The 1,811-nt window shown below is 37.1% G+C and overlaps 1 protein-coding gene across 1 annotated transcript in view; it reads left to right on the top strand.

Annotated features, from left to right (window-relative positions):
• Window positions 1–686: 686 nt before the first annotated feature.
• Window positions 687–1,811, top strand: part of LOC107738331 (inactive ubiquitin carboxyl-terminal hydrolase 53-like) — a 25,184-nt gene continuing 24,059 nt past the window's right edge. The window contains exon 1 of the mRNA XM_016550071.1: window positions 687–889. Within this exon, the coding sequence (XP_016405557.1) occupies window positions 718–889 (172 nt within the window). The 5' untranslated portion in view covers window positions 687–717. The remainder of the gene's footprint in view (window positions 890–1,811) is intronic.

Here is a 1,811-nt window from a genome sequence, read left to right on the forward strand (position 1 = left end):
AATAATATAATATAATAATATAATATAAAATCTAAACTAAATAATGTTTTGAAATATAATAATATTCCAAAATATAATTAAAATTTAAGTTAATAAATACAGTTCTGTCTTCAGAAAGTTTATTTTATAAGAGAGGATAATGTCAATGTGAATCTGTCGATTGTTAGTATCAATTAGCACTAATTGACCATTGTTTGTTGTTTTTAGACTGATGCATATGCAGTGTAATGTTTGCATTTCACAGCAAGTTGTATTCTGTATATAACTGTATGTAACGAATAAACTTAAATCTTGAGTCAATGCTTAACTAGTGCTTAATGTAAATGTAAATCATTGCACCGCTAATAGTGATGATTCACTACAAATCAAAGACATTTAGAGATAACAATATGATTTTGTGTTCGAATTGGTAAACGTGATGGAAATGTTGTTGTGTTTAGGTATTAGAGCGTTTAAAGCTCTTTTTTTTCTTTTAGTGAAAATGTTCATTTTACAGTACAAAATTAAATCAGAATGTCTTTTCTCTTTGAAAACTGTGGGTGTTTTCTTCCTTCCCTCCCGTCTTCCTCTCTGCCTCTTTCAAGTTTTAGTTTTGGTGACATACCAAAAAGTGTACATGTGTACAAAATAAATGAATTCAGCAAGATGTGCAATAAAGTAAAATAACAGTAGTGCATATGAACAAACACCGTGAAATAGTAGTGCATAAAGAATGAAATGATTTGCGTGTCTCTTTCAGGAACTCCTATACCGGGTGGAAGGAAGTTGGAGTTGACGCGAGAGAACTTGACTGCTTTCTTCTCAAATCATGGTACTCCGAAGCAGAAGACTCAGCCTCCCTCTGTGTTCAGTCGTGGCAGTAACCAGACCAGCGGCGGCAGAGGACCAGGTAAAAAAAAAACACATAAACACACACAAACAACTTAAAGGTGACATATCATGAAAATCTGACTTTTCCAGGTTTTAAGTGCTATAATCAGGTCCCCAGTGCATCTAACAACCAAGGAAACGTGAAAAAGATTAACCCAGTAACTTTGTTTAGGTAAGCCTTTTTCTGCAAGCGTCTGAGAAAACGAGCGCGTCAGATTTCGCTCCCTTGGTGACGTGGCAAAGGGATCTCATTATAATACTACCGGCCCTTAATCTGTCAGTTTCCACCCACGGTGCCGTCATCATTTTGATTTTGCAAGCGACGACGGTGTACTAGTTCTAATGCCATGGCAAAAGTTTGAGCAAAACATGCTAACTGTTCTGTCTTTGGCTGCACAGACGAGCACAGAACACTGTTTAGAGTCCCAGCCTCAGAGGACACAAGAAAGCAGTGGATTTCTTGATTTATTTACTGTATATTGCTGCTGCCACACACATCTAAAATAAACATGCAATTTATTTCCCAGCTGTTTACCTTCACAGACATAACCGACTGTCTTTGTAACTCATGTGTGTTTTTAACGTAAACTTGTGTGTGAATGAGAACTTAGTTTAGTGCTCACATGCTGTGACAGCCGCTTTCTCTGCGTGTGCTTCGGATGTGTGCGCTCAGAAAACCGTATATCAGAAGTTTAAACTCGTATGGTTTAAAACGCATGATTTCAGAGCGATAAACATGATAATCAGAACCAAAACAGATGTTTTTAGCAAGTACGAGCTGTAATGGCGCAGCTCTATTCTGGAAAAGGGGGCGGGGAGCAGCAGCTCATTTGCATTTAAAGACACAGGCCCGAAAAACAGCGTGTTTCTGCTTCCACTCAAAATAAGCATTTTCAAAATGATATAATAAATGATCTGTGGAGTATTTTGAGCTGAAACTT

This window comes from Sinocyclocheilus rhinocerous, unplaced genomic scaffold (assembly GCF_001515625.1).
Source record: "Sinocyclocheilus rhinocerous isolate Xijiao unplaced genomic scaffold, SAMN03320098_v1.1 scaffold1065, whole genome shotgun sequence".
Classification (NCBI taxonomy): Eukaryota; Metazoa; Chordata; class Actinopteri; order Cypriniformes; family Cyprinidae; genus Sinocyclocheilus; species Sinocyclocheilus rhinocerous.